Source organism: Lampetra fluviatilis, chromosome 27 (assembly GCF_964198595.1).
Source record: "Lampetra fluviatilis chromosome 27, kcLamFluv1.1, whole genome shotgun sequence".
Taxonomy (NCBI): Eukaryota; Metazoa; Chordata; class Hyperoartia; order Petromyzontiformes; family Petromyzontidae; genus Lampetra; species Lampetra fluviatilis.
The window spans coordinates 11412325-11430422 of NC_136301.1; the positions used below are offsets into that span (position 1 = coordinate 11412325).

The 18098-nt window shown below is 49.9% G+C and overlaps 1 protein-coding gene across 1 annotated transcript; it reads left to right on the forward strand.

The window, feature by feature from the left end:
• The first annotated feature begins 734 nt into the window (after positions 1 to 734).
• Positions 735 to 6341, forward strand: LOC144942492 (uncharacterized). Its single transcript, XM_078869352.1, has 5 exons — positions 735 to 761; positions 948 to 1092; positions 1885 to 2112; positions 5231 to 5313; positions 6111 to 6341. Exons 1-5 carry the CDS (start codon positions 735 to 737, stop codon positions 6339 to 6341), a joined length of 714 nt encoding a protein of 237 aa, XP_078725478.1.
• Positions 6342 to 18098: the final 11757 nt, after the last annotated feature.

An 18098-nucleotide genomic window follows, 5' to 3' on the forward strand; every position in this document is an offset into this window, starting at 1 on the left:
TTACCAGTTAGTCACATGAACAATATAGCTAAAGTATAATTATTCCATGGGGATCGGGAGTGCATGCGGTTAGCGTGCTGCGTTACAAACGCGGGAACTCGAGTTCGATTCCGGCTCACAGCCAACACCAGAAAGGTTAAAACATATTGTTATATCCCACGGGGGTGTTTGACCGCCTGGTGAATATGCAGAAGCTGTATTTGCATGAAAACCAACTGTGTGCTTACCCCCGGGGGTGTTTTACAAACTGACTCAACTATCTTGAGTCTGTACGCCAACCAATTCTCGGCTCTGTCCGCCGGGGTGTTTGACCACCTCATAAATCTGAAGGAGCTGTATTTGTCTAATAACCAGCTGACATCTCTCGCCGCCGGGTGTTTCGACAAACTCACCCAGCTAACGACTCTGAGTCTGCACAAACAGCATCTGAAGAACGCCCCTGACAGCCTTTATATCGACATCATCGTGCAGCACTGTGGACAATTAAACAGTGATACTACGAACATGGACACGTTCTAGATGACATGGAATGCGGTTGTGACATCACGCTAGAACATATGTCATGTAGAGATCAATCCGGGTAGTGCAGTGGCATTTATCCGCGTTCTAACCAAATTAAGCCAAACGCTCCACCGCCAGCAGTCGCGTGAGCAAGAAAGCAACTGGAGGGATGCACATTTACCTCTTAACTGAGAGACCAGGACAAATTGTACCACGCGGTGACTTAGGCCGCCATGCAGTTTGTAGACGGTTTGGAACCGGTAACCGATTCTGAAAACGGTTACTGGAATACAAGTTGTCATCTAACACCTCTAATAACTATTGCTACTTGAAATCTTGTTGGGAGTATGAAAGAACACGTTTTAATGTAACTCAATATGGATATCGAACACATTCATATATTAACTGCATCTGCTATACAGTATCTCACTAACAACCATCTGCAGGCCATTCCCAAGGGAGCATTTGACCGCCTGGGGAATCTGGAGACTCTGTACATGTGCTGCAACAAGCTCACAAAGCTGCCCAGTGGCGCGTTTGACAAACTCACCCGGCTGAAGGAGTTGGGTCTGGACCAGAATCACCTGAAGAGCGTTCCTGGGTGCGGGTTTTGACGAGCAGAGCCAGCACAGCCAGCAACGGTTTCTGCTTTGCCGCTGGGTACTGGCATAGAGATGAAGCTCGGAACGAGTACAGTGATCAGTTTATAAAACTACCGCGTTATTAAGATCCACAGTCATGGTCACCATCGTCATGGTGTCCTCTTGTGCCTTCGCGCATCAGTGAATACTAAATGAGTAAATTGTGTTAAAATTATAGCTGATATTGAGCGGTTACAGAAACTCACGCATGCTGTGTGGGACTGCGTTGATGCAGCAACAACAAGAACACAACAACGATAACCACTACACAACGACACACGAAAAAATAACAAAGACATATAACAAAGCAACACAACAACCACACCACAGCACACGATAATTCACACAGACCAACTAAACAAAGAGCACCAACAACGCATCACTTTCCTCACACAGGAATTGGCCACACATCCGATTGTAGCAGCGTTCCAAGACACAATGAGGCTCCCATTGGCAGGCAAATGCGGGAATTAATTACACTGATCGAAAATAAATGTTCCAGAGGGAATGCTTTGCGAGCTCTAAACATCTTGCGGCTCGCTGTACCGCACCACACAGACAGTGCGCACGGAATGGAGCGATGTGCCGAGATGTGAGGTGAACACAACGCCGCTAACGCGACGAAGGGACCCGTGTTGAACTCCACTGCCGTGTGAAGAGCGACGCCCTCTTGTAGAGGCTGCTCTACAGCAAGAGGGGGAGGGTGCTGATCTGCGATTCGTGCTCAATGATGAACTCACAGCTCTCCCCGCTGGGTTGTTTGACAGTCTGACGCAACTGACTGTTCTGGACCTTGGTACCAACCAGCAAAAGGCTCTACCCGCCGGGGTGTTTGATCGCCTGGTGAATCTGCAGCAGCTGTATCTGTGGGCAAACCAGCTGGTGCCTCATTCCGTTGTGGTTTTCGACAAAGTGACCCAGGTCACTCATCTGGGTCTGGACCTCAACCAACTGAAGAGCATCCCCAAGGGTACGTACCACTTACACAGCTGCCTCTACTCGCATCGCAATTCTAAGCAAGTTCTAATCCACCAACGTCTTGGAGTTGGAGCAGCCGTACGCAGGGTTATCGTCGACTAGGATGGAGCAACACACCTTGATAATCGTCATGATGCCATCCTGGTGAAGGGAGGCGCGGTGTCCCTCTAACGCGTTAAGACAAAGAACGGGGAGCGTCTGTTCTCGCTACAGTCGTGGTGCTGGCAGCAGCTGTCGCCATCTTCCACGACCCTGAGATGCAACAATCCACCCAGCAGCTGCACGCGATCAGATCCCCCACAGAGACTGCACCGCGTCGAATGGTGGCTACGGGTACCATGATGGTAATGATGGCTGTGATGATGATGACGATAATGTGGTGGTGATAATGACGACGACAATGGCAGTATGGTCCAGCAGTGGAGTTTGTTGTGCGGATGTCAGAACAGGCGAGACATAAATATGGCAGTACCGAGAGTAGGAACCACCACCATTTGTTGTTGTTCAAGGGAAATATTTTGAATTGCGAATCAAAGTTATTTCCTGCTCAAATGAGGAATGCGGCATTGGTGCTAATCTCTTGCGTACAGCGCTGAATGAGTGGTGGAAATTTCACATTCATAAACCGGGGGCGAGTCTTTCCAAAGTACAATCACTGCTGACTTCCCCGTGAATTAATTCTTATTTTATCGACCACGTCTATACAATATTCGTTACACGCACAATTTCCCACGGTATATCGTGAACGAATTAATCGATTAATCGCTTCGTGAATTTAGTCATTTAATTAATTCAACATTCATATGAATTGACAACATTTAACCAAGTCCTACCTCATCATCAATTGTAAAGATACCATCTCTGGTTATATAAAACATCAGTTGAGTTAACTTACAAATGTTATCACAAGGCTATCAGTAACATCAAGCAATTCCTAATTCAATAAATCGTCCTTTATTTAGTCAGCAGCATCCCTGACACTCCCAGCTCCCGCAACAATGAAGATGGAGATTTGTGGATTTAAAATTAATCAAGGCATGTGCCGATGCATCGATTCATGGGTTACTTTAATTTTAACGCTCATAACACACTCAATAACAATCGTTAATGCAAATAATATGTGCAATCTATTATGTACTGTGTGTGCAAGGAGTCGCATTTTTACTACCTCTTGTCTGTACCTGAGAGTGCACGGAGCCTCACGCATCTCTCAATGTATCTCTCAAAGCGAGATGATGGTGACAAATATCTCTCAATGCATCTATATCGCAATTGGTGCAAACATAATGTAACTAGCCCTTTGCCCGTCCAAAGACGGGTGTATTTCAGGAAATTTGAAACTTGCAAGCGAAAAGCAGACCGCGACGTGATATTCATTGCATCAATTCGTGTGCAATTTGTAAGGCCGCGGTGACACAGACTTATTTAATTTAAAGGTTATTATAATCCCTTGTTCATCATGACGACCTTGTTACTTCTATGTCTCAACAACGTTACGGAGATCACATAACGTGAGGATTCTGCCTTTGTAGTGAGGGTTGTAAGTTGACGCTGAGGAGGTTGGAGGAGTCACCTCGCCCCCCCCCCCATGTGGAGTGACGTCACCGGCTAATTATTATTCATGTAGGGGGTGGGGCATTTGGAAGACGTCACCTTTTCATGATTATTAATGAGGGGGAGGGGTGCTACATGTGAAGGACGTCACATGTTCATGATTATTAAGGGCGGCTGGCCGACGTGGAGTGACGTCACGCGCGGAACACAGACATGCTTGGCTCATTATAGTAGTAAATGCAGCTGGAAAGACTGAGAATTGAGGAGGATAGGGAAAGAGACGAGGCAGGGTAGCCATGGAGACATAGTCCTGACGGGGGAATGCAGGCCGGATGCGTGGGGTGGTGAAAGAGGGAAGAAAACAATTACATAGAAAACAGGGGGAACATAGACATAAAGGAGGGAGAGAGGAGGTAGAGAGAGAGGGGGTACAGAGAGAGGGAAGGGGTAAGAAGGAGGAGAGCAGAGCGTAAAATCTTTTGTGAAATGTTTCATTTAAAAGGGGGGGGGCCATAAAGCTAAGCATTGAAAAAAACTAAAAAACTAAATGATGAACGAAGCAAAGTGCCGACTACACCGAGCATCTTCTTGTTTCCTCTGATCGTAAAAAAAAGAGGGAAGACGGACACGTGAGTGATGGGAGACGGGAAGAGAGACGCCGATCGCGCGCACAGGCGGCAGGAGAGTGAAAGAGTTCTGGAGTTATAATTGGAGTGACTCGGTAGTGGTTTAATCTGCACGCTCATGCACCTCGTATCGCGTGAGGGTTACTGACCTGTAAACAGATTCACAGACTGACTTGCAGACCGACTCGCAGATGTTGGTGTGAAGGAGAGGTGTGCGTTACTTGTATGTGATTTGTCTGTGCGTCCTGTCTGCTCGCCCGTGTATTTGTGTAATTCACTGCTGCAGTACCCGACAGTTATACACTGCCTAGTTGTTTGCATAATATTATGTTGTAATTCGCACTGTCCGCACATCTACGCGAAATATAACTTGAGTGATTTGAGAGTGCGAGCACTGAGAGTGCGAACCAGAGAACACGTGCACGTGCATGCACGGCCCTCTTGTCCATCCACTGCTGGATGAGGTGCCGCCCCACCAGAGAATAAACAATAAAAATAATGAAAAGTAAAATGTTTAAAGACTCTACCAGCAGAATGTTGCTGAATGTACCAGCATCGTAGGAATCTTCGATTGTTCGTCTGTGAGTCAGTGTTTGAGTCTGCGAGTCAGTATGCGAGTCAGTGTGTGAGTCAGTGAATCGGTGTGTGAGCCAGCGAGTTAGTATGTGAATCAGTCTGTGTGTCAGTCAGCGAGTGTGTGAGTCAGTCTGAGTCGGTGTACAGTACGCCTCTCAAATATGTATCGTTTTGATAATCAGCTGTATCCTTTGATCATCATCATCAGCCAGTGTTGCTTCACTATTGAATTACGACTTCCAAACTTGGTTGTATTTTGCCTCCGTTTTCTCATCCATTAGTTCTCTGTGTAATTCCAAAGCATACCCAACTCTGTGCTGTTTATCTGCGATTTGTCATCTGATAAACTCACAGTCCTCCCCGCTGGGGTGTTTAACAGTCTGGCACAAATGACTTATCTGAACTTTGGTGACAACCAGCTTAAAACTCTCCCAGAGGGGTTTTTGACCACAAGGTGAATTTGCAGAAGCTATTTCTAAACATCAACAGGTGTCGGCTCTACCCGCCGGGGTGCTTGTCAAACTGACCCAGACGTCCGTCCTAAGGGAGCTGCTGTGGTATAACGCTTAGGATGCTGGACTGGCCATCCAGAGGCGGCTGGTTCGATTCTATCTCTCCCTCGTGGTCGCTTCGGCTTGAAGCACGTACTGGAGCAACGCGTCTCCGCCCACACGGTCCAATAACGTAGGAAAGCGTCGTGTTGCCCAGTTCCTAGAAAGTCATCATCGCGGGTCACCCGCTGATGACTCGCGATGGACTTGCCCTGAACGCAAACCGCTATCAGCAGCAGCGGCTGCGTTCCAACCTGAACTCGACCCTCCCCCCTCCCACCCGGCGAGTGACCTGCGACTACCCCGCGGGTACGCGACCCAATGTAGGAGGCTACATTCAACACCCTGGTACATGTCGACCACGACCCCCTAGTTAACGTAATTTCATCAGTTGATTCAATGAAACATTAAACACGTATCCCGTAATTAAACCAAAGCCTTTGCGTTAAATATTGCATTCTAGATTTGTGACTGAGTTGAATAACATAATATATCCGAGTAAAATGCTACTTTATAATTATGATATTCATACTCACATCTACACAGTGTCCACAATATCCGTTCGAAATCAGGTAACTGTCTCTTTACCTCTCATGAGGTTAGAAATAAACCCACATGGTTATTCTTCTCACTCCTGAGCTCTCTGCCCCATCGTAGCTCCCCTGCCGCAAGCAATTTACCCTGGGGTGTTTGACAAACTGACAGGGCTCACACTTCTGGATCTTGGCAAAAACCAGCTGCGGGTCCTTCCCGAGGGAGCGTTTGACCGCCTGGGGAATCTACAGGAGCTGTACATGTGCTGCAACAAGCTCACAGAGCTGCCCCGTGGCATTGAGAAACTCACCCAGCTGAGGCGGTTGAGTCTTTTCCAGAATCAACTGAAGAGTGTGCCAGACATAGAGCCTGACTGTTGAACATAGAATCACTTGCTGATGACAATGCTTGTGGTGTTGATGATTTGACGATGGTCATAATTTAGATAACAATGATGATTACTGTGAATCCTGTCAAAGACCCTGAGATTATAATTATGATTACATTTTGCAATTGATTATAATGAATAGGTATTACCAAGTGATGGTTATGATGATGATGAGGACAACATTAGACGATGTGCTATTTATATATCCCGTGTATCGTTCATTGCCACTTCTTGTTACACAAAGGCCTCTCTACATGCTGACAATACATTAGCACTCGACTTATCCCACACGGGACGTACAGTGCGTGCGCAGTCATTCGACTGGACACATTGTGTACGAACGCACGCGTGTCCCTCGTTGTAGAGGCATGAACACACACACGCAGTTCTGTGCATGACATTGTCACATCTCGGTTTGAGCCTGGATCATGGGTGGATGTGTGGCCACAAAGCACAAACCAAGCTGGAACAGAGCTGCGGGGCTACGTTATAGTTGTAGTGGTGATAACTACTCGCTGTTCGCAAGCTGTGAGAGAGCGGATGGTAAACAAGGTTTTCCCGCTCAATCAAACGGTCAGGGTCAAATAGGGTGAGGTAGGATCCAAACGCCAGATTGGGAAGGACCAATCGGAGGGTTCCACAAGGTGGCCGGGGATTGGACAACCCGGCCACGAACAGGTATAAAAGCCAGAGCGCTGAGAGCTCTTGGCCAGTTCTGCTACACGAAGACCCAAGTCGGCCGAAGACATCTAGGACCCTGGACCAAGCCCTCCAGCCCTTATCAGTGCTAGGGCTCAGTGTAACCAGTGGTCGGGGAGAGATCCCCTAGGTCCAGTCAGAAGACGCTGGGATTGCAGGGAGATTAGACAGCCTGCAAGGTCCAGAGGCTGTACCTCCTTAGAATAGGAGCTAAGCGTGAGTGCGGAGCTGTACAAGGTCCGGAGGCTGTACCTCCTCAGGGTAATGGGTGAGGGGACCGTATACCCCTTTCTGTGATAGGGACTGTGTAATAAGACAATAAACAGTGTGTGCCATAAAGAAGTTTATAAGTCCGTCCTTTACAACACTACAACTGAAGTCAGAAGATGGAAACAAGACGAATGAACCGCACGGGAAGTCCCGACGACAAAAGCTCCAACTCACCTGTGGGTGCTGAGGGCGCCGCTGAAGACGCCGGCGTGCCGACGGCCGCCCCACCACCAGCGGAGCAGCCGATCACCGCGAGCGGCGTCATCCAAGCTGCTCACGTCCGTCTTGCCCAGCTGCTGCATGCGTCAGCAGCCATCCTGGAGGAAATTACCTTGGGGGCGGCGGGCGGAGCAGAGCTGCCGACGGCGGACGTTCCCGCCATTACAAACCCGGAAGGGTTATATTTTCCCACCGAAGGGTCACGTGGTTCCACCGGAAGCGGAAGCTACGTGCATGCTGGGAACTCTGGTGGACAATCACGGCACACCGCATCATCAGAGTGCGACGCTGCCTCCACAAGCCGCTCCAACAACGCCACGTCATCACGGCTGTGACGCCGTACAGTGAATGTCATGGATCAAGCCATTGCCGCGTTTGGAGCCGAGTCCGATCAAGACGAAGAGGACAACACGGCTGCTCTACAGCAACGCCTGCCTGTCTTCCGGGAATTCTCGTCCACAGGGGGCGACTGGGCGGCGTTTCAACATCGCTTCCTCAGCCACCAGGAGATGGTGGGCTGGTCGGATGCACAGGCGCTACGTGCACTGCCAGCCACCTTGGACGACGACGCTCTCGCTGTGCTCATCTCTATTCCCAAGCGGCAAAGAGCGACACCACAAGCGGCATTTCGGCGGCTGTCCGATGTCTACGGACCTCCTTCTGCCACACGCCACCAGTTTTACGAGAGACGGTGCAAGCCAAGAGAATCGCCATTGGCGTTCCGCACCGCGCTACTCGCCATGGCAAGAGCGGCTTACCCCCGCATGGACGATGAGGCCATCGACGCTCTCGTCCTACAGAAGCTGGTGGAGATGGCGCAGGAACTGCGCCTTGTCATCCAAGCCGTGGATGATGAAGATATGTGCTCGCTGCGAGCTGCCCGGAGCATCCATGCTCACTTGATGCTCGACCAGGACGAGCCCATCACCGCATCGGCTACGACATCGGGGCCTGCCAGCAGGGACGACGATCGCTCTCCAGATCGGGTCTTCTCAACATCCAGGGCGACAGGCCGGTGATCACCAGATCGTACTAGACGCCGCGATGACCAGGAGCGGGGACGGGCCTTTCCCCGCAGCGACGTGACGTGCTTCAACTGTGGCCGCCGAGGCCACGTCTCTTCCGTCTGCCGTGCACCTCGTCGACGCTCCTCCGGATCCCAAGACGGGACCACAGGGCTCCCAGTGCACCGCGGCATAAACAGGCGAGTCGCAGCACCCCTCATGTTCGGCCCTCACTCACACCTTACACACCACAACGCACCGTTGACTTCGCTCGGGATTCGGCGTATGACGCGCAGTGTTCGGGCGACTCTTCACGGCCACTCCGACCTGGGCAGTGGTCAGAGCTGGCCCATAGAGTGGTCGCAGCGATGGCGGGTTCCCCGGCGGTTGTTGGTTCGATCGAGCGGGTAGAGTTTCATGTGCTTGTCGATACCGGTGCATCTGCCACTATAATTTCCAATTTGATTTATAACATACTGCCGGTGCGATGTCGACCATTGCAAAAGGTCTCTGTTCTGTGTTTTGCCGCAAATGGAAGGTCTCTGGGGATTATCGGGCAAATTCGGGCGCAAATTGCAATTGGTGATATTAAATTGTCCGGTCCTGTTTTGGTCTCTTCTTCCCTCGTGGTGCCGTGTCTCCTGGGAACTGATTTTCTCGCAAAAATGTCCATTAAAATTCTCATCGACCAGGGATGTATTGAACTCCCGTTGGGCCGCCGGATGGCATTTTTACCCGCAGCCACGCAGTTACGGACGGCAAATGCCTCTGTGCAGGCTTTTACAGCTTGCGCTGTACGCATTCCGCCAGGGGCACAAATGCTTGTACCCTTGCGGTTAAAGAAACCGCTCGCTCCCACCGCCTCGGTAAATGGCATTCTGTTGGGGCCCTCCAACACAGCAGTTAAGAGCCTATCATTGGTGGCCACGCAGACTCTCGTAGTGGGGGCGACAGAGAGCCATTTTTACAAGTTTTAAATGTTGGTCTGTCCGAAACCGTAATTCCACAGGAGACAGTGCTCGCTCATGCAACAGTGGTGCCTCTGGGGACCGAGGTTGTTGGACATGTATCTGACAGTCGGCAGCCTCGACCCAACTCCTAAGTTAGACGAGGGATGGATAGATGCTCTCTGCGCTGATGCCGGCGATTTATCCGGGTCACAGCAGATTAAATTGCGGGCTCTTTTTCGGGAATTCTCGGATGTGTTCAGCAAATCACAATTTGATATTGGCTGCACCAAGCTGCTGTATCACCACATTGATACTGGTGATGCTGCCCCTATCCGCCAAACCCCGTTTCGGCTCAGCCCGGGAAAGAAACAGCATGTGAAATGGGCAGTAGACGACATGCTGGCGGCTGATATCATTTCTCCTTCAACCAGCCCCTGGGGTGCTCCGATAGTGCTGGTCAAAAAGCACAATGGCAGTCTTCGATTCTGTGTCGATTTTCGGCGCCTAAATAAAATTTCCGTGGCTGACGCCTATCCTCTTCCACGTATGGATGAGTCATTGGATGCTCTGGCAGGGGCACGTTATTTTTCCACGTTAGACCTGTCGGGGTTTTGGCAACTTCCCCTCGACAAAGCGTCGAGGCAAAAGACTGCTTTTCGGACACCACAGGGCCTTTTCGAGTTCAATAGATTGCTCATGGGTCTCCACTCGGCCCCAGCGACGTTCCAGAGGCTCATGGAGCTCGTCCTCGCTGGGCTCCAGTGGGACTCATGTCTCATCTACCTTGACGATGTTATCGTCTTTGGCCGCACGTTCAACGAACACATTGAACAGTTGCACGCTGTTTTCGAAAAGATGCGAGCTGCTAACCTGAAATTCAAACCGCAGAAATGCCACCTTCTGCGTGAGTCTGTGCGCTATCTGGGCCACATAGTCAGCTGCTCGGGAATTTCCACCGACCCTAAAAAGACAAAATGTGTCAGTCAATGGCCTACCCCCACCTCTGCGAGAGATGTTCGCAGCTTTATCGGGTTCGCGTCGTATTACCGACGGTTTGTGGCTGGTTTCGCCAAGCCACTGCATGCTCTTACGGCGAAAGGGGTCAAATTTAATTGGGGAGACACTGAACAGGCCGCATTTGACTCCTTGCGGAATGCTCTCATAGCAGCACCGCCCTTAGCTTACCCCGATTTTGCGAAACCGTTTATTCTGGACACCGATGCCAGCAACACCGGGATCGGCGGGGTGCTGTCCCAAACCGTAAATGGCGTCCCCTGCAGAGCAACGCTATTGCATGTCCCGATGCGAGCTGCTGGCCATTGTTTACTTTATCCAGCAATACAGGCCATACCTGTACGGTCAACGATTTACCGTTCGTTTCGATCACTCTGTGTTGCAATACGCTTTGCGCTTTGACCAACCTTCCGACCAGCTCTCCCAGTGGCTTGAAGTCCTCCAGGACTACAATTTCATGGTGATTTACCATAAGGATACACAGCACAGCAATGCCGATGCGCTATCTCGTCTTCCACCAGGGAATAAATGCGCGTGCTTTACGGGTTCTGGCCGCTGCAAGCCGCCAATGGTACAGCCGGTTGCGCCTCCTGAAACATTTTCTGATGCATTTCCCTCCAATTCTGTGCCAGGAGCGGACCAGGACAGTCCGCCAGCAGGTGACGACTTGCTGAGGATAACGCTGGACGAATGGGGTCAGCACCAAATGAACGAAGCGTCATTGTTGTCTCTGCGTCGCCGCGCATGTGATACGGCCTCACATTCTGGTAAATTGAACTCTTTCGAAGCTCGCTGATCTTTTACGCTTCAATCTCCGGAAGTTGTCTGAGGCACGTGATGCGGCGATTGAAAATTCCGCCTCCCGCCAGCGGGCCAATTCGAGGTTGCAAGCCCCTCGCACGTCCATGCATCAGTGGTCTCCAGGTGATAAGGCATGGCTTCATTGCTCCCAGGTGCCAGTGTCTACATCGGCAAAGCTCCTTAAACCATGTATTAAAATCTGTTGGGGATGGCGTCGATGGTTTGTGCACCCTTCTCGCTTGAAGCCATTTGTTGCTCTGCGCGGCTCTGCATCAAACTCACAACATGAGGACTGGGCGTCTGATGTGTCCGACGAGCCGGATGTCACCCCGTTGGTACCTAATCCACGGCACAGACGTGTCATTCCTCCCGCAGATGATGCGGGACTGATGGAGTCGTGCGAGCCACGTTCTGCCGCTGGGAACCGGGGAGCGCCATGAGTCTCTGCAGACAGGCCTCTGGACCCACCTAATATTTTTGTCAGGCTACCCGACCCGCCCAACATTTTTGCCAGGCTGCCTCACCCGCCTGCGCCTAGAGTCTCCGCAGAGAGACCTCCTAACCCACCCAACATGTTTGCCAGGCTGCCTGACCCGTCTGCACCAAGAGTCTCCGCAGAGAGGCCCCCTGTCCCTACCGACATTTTTGCCAGGCTGCCTGACCAGCCTGCAACTTGGATGAGGACACCCATCCCCTACAATGGGCCCGCGAAATATACGCGGGCTAAGTTACGTCGGTTTTCATGATTGGCCATCGTTTTTTTCTGCAGCGTAATGCTGCATGGGTTCATACTCTTAGTTCTTTCGGTAAAGTCACGTAGGGGTTGTTGTGTCACGAATGTCATTATTGGTGATTATCTCTCACCGAGTGCATATGTTGTGTTATATTGGCCGTTCTTGTTGTTCTTGTTGTTCTTGTGGTTCTTGTTGTTTTTTTTGGCACACACATCGGTTCATTGATGGGGGGTTTTTCTCTTTGTAACAACCGGGATGGCTGAGGCTTCCGAATGGGGGGTGATGTAGTGGTGATAACTACTCGCTGTTCGCATGCTGCGAGAGAGTGGATCGTAAACAAAGTTTTCCCGCTCAATCAAACGGTCAGGGTCAAATGGGGTGAGGTAGGATCCAAACGCCAGATTTGGAAGGACCAATCGGAGGGTTCCACAAGGTGGCCGGGGATTGGACAACCCGGCCACGAACAGGTATAAAAGCCAGAGCGCTGAGAGCTCTTGGCCAGTTCTGCTACGCGAAGACCCAAATCGGCTCAGTGTAACCAGTGGTCGGGGAGAGATCCCCTAGGTCCAGCCAGAGGATGCTGGGATAGCAGGGAGATTAGACAGCCTGCAAGGTCCGGAGGCTGTACCTCCTTAGAATAGGAGCTAAGCGTGAGTGCGGAGCTGTACAAGGTCCGGAGGCTGTACCTCCTCATGGTAACGGGTGAGGGGACCGTATACCCCTTTGTGTGATAGGGATTGTGTAATAAGACAATAAACAGTGTGTGCCATAAAGAAGTGTATTAAGTCCGTCCTTTACAACACTACATAGGCATCAGAGGGCAGCCTAGCAATTAGGACCGCAATGGACGATGTATGGGGAAAAGAGGCGTGCATTGTTTATTTATTTATATTTACAGAAGCTGCCGCACTGAATTGACGCGCGTAAGGAGTTGGGCCTGGGCATTCCGGGTAGTGTTTAGTGGCACCCCTCCTCGAAACGTGCAGTGGAATTAAGCCAAACGCTCCACCGCTAGCAGTTGCGTGAGCAAGAAGGCAACTGCAGGGATGCACCTTTACCTCTTAACTGAGAGACCAGGACAAATTGTACCGTGTGGTGATTTAGGCCGCCATGCGGTTTGTAGACGGTTTGGAACCAGTAACCGATTCTGAAAACGGTTACTGGAATACAGGTTCAATCTTAATTTGGAGCTTTCGTGAATGCAGGAAATACAGGTTGCCATATAACACCTCTAATAACTCATACTTCTTGAAATCTTGATGAGATTATTTAGAGAACACTTTTTTATGTGACACAATATGGATTTCGTACACGTTGATATCTTAACTGCATCTGCTATACCGTATCTCACTAACAACCAGCTGCAGGCCATTCTCAAGGGATCGTTTGACCGCTTGGGGAATCTGGAGATGCTGTACATGTGCTGCAACAAGCTCACAGAGATGCCCAGTGGCGTGTTTAACAAACTTACCCGGCTGAAGAAGTTGAGTCTGGACCATCATCAACTGAAGAGCGTTCCCAGGGCGCGTTTCACAAACGGAGCCAGCACTGCCAGCAACAGTTTCTACTTTGCCGCTGGGTACCGGAATAGAGATGAAGTTCGGCACGAGTAATGTTCAGTTTATAAAGCTACAGCGTTATTGAGATCATCGTCATGGTATCCTCATGTGGTGGTCATGTTAACACACATGCGCGCCAGAACCAGGGTGCTTACCGGTTCGGGGTAGTTATATACTCCTGGCCGGGACCCGCCGCGGAGAGGGGGCTGTGGGCAGTGTCTACGATCCCACAGAACCCCCGCTCCTCGGTGGGGAGCGGTAGAAACCGGTACGGACCGGTTAGGCCAACGGTGGCCAGGACCCCTTTGAGGGGAGGGGGCTGGGGGAAGTGTACGATCCCACAGAACCCCGCCCCTCGGTGAAAAACGGTATATAAAACGGGTTCTTGAAGGCGCAGGGCAGTACGCCTCAAGCCGAAGCCCGCCTGGAGACTGGACCCGGGACCCCAAGCCACCGACGTCCTTTTTAAGGCCGGGGTTCAGTGCGGTGCCAGTGGTCGGAGGTTAGGACCCTGAGATTCCTTCGGCCTGATGTCTTTTTGAGGGCCAGGTCCGGACGGGCCAGTGGTCATTGACCCACCGGACCAGCGGTGGGTCAGCCTCCCCTAAGTCTAGCCAGCCGGAGGGCTAGAGAAGTCAGAGTAGCTAAAGTGACTAGGTACGATAGCCCGGAGGCTGTACCTCCCCAGGTTGTGGGTGAAAGGGACCACTACCCCTTTGTGTTAGGGATTGAGTGTATCCTGTTATAATGCAAATAAACCGGGTTGCCTCTACGACGACTCCGTCTCCATGCAAGAACATCAAACTCTTGTGCCTTCGTGCATCAGTGAATATTAAATGAGTGAATCATATTAAAAATGAAAGCTGATATTGAGCAGTTACAGAAACGCACGCGTGTTGTGCGGGATTGCGTTCATACAGCAACAACAATAACTCAACAACGATAACCACTACACAACGAAACACCAAAAAATAACAATGACATATTACAAAGCACACAAGAACCACAGCACATGATAATTCACAGAGAATAACTAAACAAAGAGAGCCAACTATGCGTCACTTTCCTAACACGGGAATTGGCCACATCCGATTGTAGCAGCAGCATCTTGAAGACAGAGTCCGAAGACTCATTGAGGCTCCCATGGGCAGGCAAATGCGGGAATTATTTACACTGATCAAAATGTTCCAGAGGGAATGCTTTGCGAGCTCTAAACATCTTGCCGATCGCTGTACTGCCCCACACAGACATTGCGCACGGCATGGAGCGAGGTGCCGAGATGCGAGGTGAACACAACGCTGATAACGCGACGAAGGGACCCGTGTTGAACTCCACTGCCGTGTGAAGAGCGACGCTCTCTTGTAGAGGCTCCTCTACAGCAAGAGGTGGAGGGTGCTGATCTGCGATTCGTGCTCAGTGATGAACTCAATCCTCCCCGCTGGGTTGTTTGACAGACTGACGCAACTTACTGTTCTGGACCTTAGTACCAACCAGCTAACAGTTCTACCCGCCGGGGTGTTTGATCGCCTGGTGAATTTGCAGCAGCTGTATCTGGGGAAAAAACAGCTGTTGGCTTTATCCGTAGGGTGTGTTCGACAAACTGACCCAGCTCACTCATCTGGGTCTGGACCTCAACCAACTGAAGAGCATCCCCAAGGGTGCGTACCACTGACGCAGCTGCCTCTACTCGCATCGCAATTTTAAGCAAGTTCTGCTCCACCAACGTCTTGGAGTTGGAGCAGCCGTATGCAGGGTTAGCGTCCACTAGGATGGAGCAGCACGCCTTGATAATCGTCATGATGCCATCCTGGTGAAGGGAGGCGCGGTGGAGAGAGAAAAAAAGCTTGTAAAAACAGCACATACGTGTGGATAGTTACGCTTTTTAACATGCTTTTGTCTTCCATGTCTGTAAATATGCATTATTAAGCTATGTCCAGCAAACGAATACAATACAGCTACCTCATATTCCACTAGTTGAACTGTTAAAAAATCCTGGTCTAAGCCGAACATCGACATTCCATCAAAGCGATTGCCAGCCAAATATAATCGTGGCTTCGACTCGCGACCCCACCGCTACCGTTCAGCCTCTGCCCCCTCCACAGAGCACCATGCGCAATGGAGATGGTCTGCTGCTCCATGACCTCGTGGATGGAGTTGCGCTCGCTGTCGGCCATCTTGTCGAACTGCGCTGGTCCACGCCATTTGCTTCTCAGCCGGTGGCGAGAGCCGAACTCGGGAAAGCGCTCAGCCCTGGAGGCGTTCAATACGTTTATAGTGATAAAGTCATCATATCAAGTTATCAGCTACTCTTCATATTAATTTCCAAACTTAAACCAACTCGTGCATCATTTTTATTGTCATTGCGCAATCCGTGTCCCTTTAACGCGTTAAGACATAGAACGGGGAGCGTCTGTTCTCGTACAGTAGTGGTGCTGGCAGTAGCTGTCGCCATCTTCCACGACCCTGCGATGCAACAATCCACCCAGCAGCTGCATGTGATCAGATCCACCACAGAGACTGCACCGCGTCCAATGGTGGCTACGGGTACCATGATGGGTGATGATGGCTGTGATGATGATGATAATGTGGTGGTGATGATGACGACAATGGCAGTATGGTCCAGCAGTGGATTGAGATGGCTGATATGTTTAAGCTGTTCCCGTGTGTAGAGTTTGTAGTGTAGAATTTGTTGTGCGGATGTCAGAACAGGCGAGACGTAAATATGGCAGTACCGAGAATAGACACCACCACCATTTGTTGTTCAAGGGAAATGTATTGTATTGCGAATCAAAGTTATTTCCTGCTCAAATGAGGATTGCGGCATTGGTGCTAATCTCTTGTGTACAGCGCTGAATGAGTGGTGGAAATGTCACGTTCATAAACCGGGGGCGAGTCTTTCCAAAGGACAACCACTGCTGACTTCCCCATGAATTAATTGTCATTTTATCGACCACGTCTATACAACATTCGTTACACGCACAATTTGCCACGATATTTCGTGAGCGAATTTATCGATTAATCGCTTCGTGAATGTAGTCATCTAAATTAATTCAATATTAATTGACTACATTTACCCAAGTCTTACCTCGTCATCAATTGTAAAGACACCATATCAGGTTATATAAAACATCAGTTGAGTCAAATTGCAAATGTTATCACAAGGCTATCAGTAACATCAAGAAATTCCTAATTCAATAAATCGTAATTTATTTAACCACACCACGAAACAGCGATCGGCTTTTCAATTAAGTGAGGGGGATGAGACACCCCTGGGTCAAACACCCCCTCGGAGAGACTCTCAATTTGATTGCCACTCAAAACCAGGACCTGGGTGTTAAAAAATATCCCAGAGGGAACTGAACTCAGTCTTTTTCTGCCACAGTCCGTTGTTTGGAGTTCACCAGACCAACCGAACTTGCCACACGAACACTGCAAGACTCGCGGAACTGAATCCAGGTTCAGTCACCAGCATCCCTGACACTCCCAGCTCCCGCAAAAATGAAGATGGAGATTTGTGGATTTAAAATGAATCCAGGCATGTGCCGATGCATCGATTCATGGGTTACTTTAATTATAACGCTCATAACACACTCAATAACAATCGTTAATGCGAATAATATGTGCAATCTATTATGTACTGTGTGTGCAAGGAGTCGCATTTTTACTACCTCTTGTCTGTACCTGAGAGTGCACGGAGCCTCACGCATCTCTCAATGTATCTCTCAAAGCGAGATGATGGTGACAAATATCTCTCAATGCATCTATATCGCAATTTGTGCAAACATAATGTAACTAGCCCTTTGCCCGTCCAAAGACGGGTGTATTTCAGGAAATTTGAAACTTGCAAGCGAAAAGCAGACCGCGACGTGATATTCATTGCATCAATTCGTGTGCAATTTGTAAGGCCGCGGTGACACAGACTGATTTCATTTAAAGGTTATTATAATCCCTTGTTCATCATGACGGCCTTGTTACTTCTATGTCTCAACAACGTTACGGAGATCACATAACGTGAGGATTCTGCATTTGTAGTGATGGTTGTAAGTTGACGCTGAGGAGGTAGGAGGAGGCGCCTCGCCCCCCCCCATGTGGAGTGACGTCACTCCATAATTATTATTCATGGCGGGCGTGGGGCATTTGGAAGACGTCACCTCTTCATGATTTTTAATGAGAGGGGCTGTTCGATGTGGAGTGACGTCGCCTGCTCACCTTTATTAATGAGGGGGGAGGGTGCTACATGTAAAGGACGTCACCTATTCATGATTATTGAGGGAGGCTGGCCAACTTGGAGTGACGTCACGCGCGGAACACAGACATGCTTGGCTCATTATAGTAGTAAATGCAGCTGGAAAGACTGATAATTGAGGAGGATAGAGAAAGAGACGAGGCAGGGTAGCCATGGAGACATAGTTCTGACAGGGGAATGCAGGCCGGATGCGTGGGGTGGTGAAAGAGGAAAGAAAACAATTACATAGAAAACAGGGGGAACATAGACATAA